At 23.7% G+C, this 3,458-nt stretch overlaps 1 protein-coding gene across 1 annotated transcript in view; it reads left to right on the top strand.

Annotated features, from left to right (window-relative positions):
• The first annotated feature begins 972 nt into the window (after nucleotides 1–972).
• Nucleotides 973–3,458, top strand: part of LOC108687225 (lipase 3-like) — a 4,978-nt gene continuing 2,492 nt past the window's right edge. The window contains exons 1-3 of the mRNA XM_018192886.1: nucleotides 973–1,209; nucleotides 1,764–1,962; nucleotides 3,031–3,145. Coding sequence (XP_018048375.1) covers nucleotides 1,018–1,209; nucleotides 1,764–1,962; nucleotides 3,031–3,145 — 506 coding nt within the window. The 5' untranslated portion in view covers nucleotides 973–1,017. The remainder of the gene's footprint in view (nucleotides 1,210–1,763; nucleotides 1,963–3,030; nucleotides 3,146–3,458) is intronic.

The following is a 3,458-nucleotide window of genomic DNA, read 5'->3' as shown; positions in this document are numbered from 1 at the left end:
TTAAATCTCAAAATTAACTTGACCGTGTTTGATCCAAATAATCGTAATTGACTTTAATTAATGATCCATGAGCAATATGTCTTTTCTTATTAAAAAATTTAGATTAAAATCACATTCTAATTCAAATCTCTTTAGCTAAATTCTTTAGCTAAATTCTTTAATTAGCCAATAATTTTATTAGGACACTTTAGAAATCGTGCATAATTACATAGATATACTACAGTTGATTGCACTAGCAATTTTCACAGATAGAATATAGCCCCTCTTTTCTGCCCTCTGTCCTGATATTCTAATTACCGTCACACAAATTCCTGTTCTGCATATTAAAACTTCTAATCCACGCATAATCAAATCACGATTAGGAAATATGGATTAAGAATCCAGTCGATCATAAAAACATTACTTTTTTTTATTAAAAAATCGGTTACTCAACCTAATTATGACTTATTTAAAAAGCCATTACAAATGTAGATATTGATTAATATGTAGATATTGAAAATATTGTAAATATTGTAAAAACATGAGATTAATTAAAATAAATAAATTCTTAAGGAAGTATGTGAAAAAATAAAAATAATAAGAATATATTTAATAACATATCAAAATTTTAATTAAAGGTTTTATTAGTATACATTTATAATAAGCTGTTGTGTGAATTTTTATTTTTACTAAGTAAGTATTAGTCGAACAGATAACGAAACTTTATAATTTTTTTTCAACAATTTTTATAAATTTTATAAATTCTAATGAAATTGTAGTTTATTTAGTAGATATTTGATTTAATTTTCAAAAATTGAAAATTAAAATCATTTTTATTTGTAATGAATTTTTTTATATTCACGTTAAGAAAAAAATCAACGCTAAATAATTAATGAATAAACTAATATCAAATATATCCGTAGGTTTTTTTGCAATGCAAATGAAGACAGATGTCATAAAATTTACATCTAATATTACAGTGATCGACATTTGCAAGTTGTATTTTACAATTTCATTGACATTACAATAAAAATAAGTATGAAGCTTGTTTCTTTCATACTTATGGTTACTGTAGTATTACTGGAAGCAAAACTAAACTTCTGGGGAGATTTAATATTCTCTCGAAAAGCAATATTCAACTATTTATTTTCTAAGGATAACAGTGTAGTAAGAGTGAGGAAGCCAGAAGAAGTCAAAACTGCAATAAATAATGTAACGACATTGGATTTTGTAAGTGCAAGATTGTCTTTTGTCATGAAATACACATTCAAAAAATAATATCGTGAGATAAACTATTAGAATTTTAATTATTAAAATGAAATGAATTTTGTATGTAAAAAAACATTTGCTATATTAGCGAATAATAACTAAGTAGTAACAATACAATTATCGAGGTTCTTTTTTTTTCAAGCAATCAAAAATTTTAATAAAACATTGTTTATGAATAAGAAACATCAATTGCATTATAAATTATAGAATGCTTTGAACAGATTTCGAGATTGTTAAAAGATTAATTATATTCACTAAAAAAAAAAAAAATAAAAAAAGAAACTGAATAAAAAAGTGAATGTAAAACATTGCAATATTAATTATTTAAAAAATTAATTTTTATAACTACTTTTATTTTAATAATGCAGATTAATTGCATGCAATTTTGTACAAAATATTGTCTCCTTTATGTTAATAGATATTCTTTTTTATATTACGTAAAATATTGTATGTAAATATTAAATTATTGAAAAATCTTGAATCTTTCTTTAATTCAATTCAATATGTCTACGCAGATTGGTTTAGTAGAGAAAAATGGTTACTCCGCCGAGGAACATTATGTCATAACAGAAGATGGTTATATCTTGGTGCTGCATAGAATATTGAGGAATTCTTTATTTAAAGGTCAAGAAAGTAGAAAAGTTGTATTTCTTCAACATGGTATTCTATCCACATCTGATTCCTGGGTATTAATCGGTGCTGGCAAAGATCTTGGTGAGTGATCATCAATACAGTGTACTAGTCATTATTATATATTAATCGAATGATACCCGTTTTTATCAATGTAGTTTAAACGTAATTTTAATCTCGGTTCAACTAACTCTTCATCTATTTCTAGTTCTATTTCTAGTTCTAAGAATTAGAACTTCTCTTTTCTATTCATTCATAGTCTGAATAAAATCTTTCACAAAACATGAAGAAATTCTATTGTCATGGATACGACAAATGGAATCATTATAAATATATACATTATATAGATTGATGTAGAAATTAAAAGAATTACAAATAACACTAACAGCAAAAACCATGGAATTTTCAATTTGAAGTCGCAGTTCTGGATGTGGGATAACTATATGTTACATTCACACACACACATACACACACGTTCGGGCGAGTATCCAGTTGAAACTAAAAGTGATGATTAACCGGTATGTTCACCTTGATTTTACTTGATCCAAGAACTTATAATGGGAACAATAGAACAACACAGTAGTGAGTTTTGGCGAATTGGGAATTTATTTTAACAAATCAGATCAAGAATAGGATAGAAACTAGTAGTAAACAATTGAAGTTCACAATTGAAGAAGTAAAAAATTTAGCAAATTCGATTTATTCTATCATTAGATTAATTCTATTTGAGATATCTTATTATATTATCTGATAAAAATTTAATTATGTTTTATTTTAAATTAAAAAAAAATTAAAAACAGCGTTGTTATGTCTTAACAAAGCAGCAATAGTGAAATCATTTAAGTCATCTAATTATTTTCTAATAAAATTGATCATACCATAAAATTTATTATTATATGCTTAATAATAGTATATTTATTACGTTAACAAGAGAGTTTATAAGACAATCCCATTCTATTTTTATTTATCTAGATAATCATTTTGAAGAAATTTTTGTTAGAATAATAAAATATTGTATAGATGACATCTTATACTTTGAAAGAAAATATTCTACTACTAGAATAAATAAAAAATGTGTAATAGAATTATCATGATTATTAATAATAATATCTGATCATAAGAAAACTAATGTATCATTATCTTGTATTCCAGCATTTTTATTGACTGATGAAGGATATGATGTATGGCTTGGAAATATCAGAGGAAATGCTTATTGTCGATCACATATAAAATTATCTCCACAAAATAAGAAATTTTGGCAATTTAGGTAAAACTTTATTTTGCAACTAGTCAAGTTTTTAAATTATTCATTTCGATCGATTTTTTTTCTTAACAAAAATATTGAAGCATACAATGCATTTTTGCACAGTTTCATATACTTTTATATTTTTTTATTAAGAAAACATTGATTTTAATTATTTTAAAAATTATATAAGAAATCTGGTTTAAATTAATTAACATAAGACAAATGTACATAAAGAAAAATAATTAAAATAACAAAAAGTCGAAATATTTTTAAAAAATATTTTATTTAATTTAAACTAGAGAGATTTCTCTTAAAATTTTTAATTAAAATAATT

Source organism: Atta colombica, unplaced genomic scaffold (genome assembly GCF_001594045.1).
Source record: "Atta colombica isolate Treedump-2 unplaced genomic scaffold, Acol1.0 scaffold203, whole genome shotgun sequence".
Taxonomy (NCBI): Eukaryota; Metazoa; Arthropoda; class Insecta; order Hymenoptera; family Formicidae; genus Atta; species Atta colombica.
The sequence above is the reverse complement of the archived record's forward strand: the minus strand, read 5'-3'. Positions and strand labels throughout refer to the sequence as shown.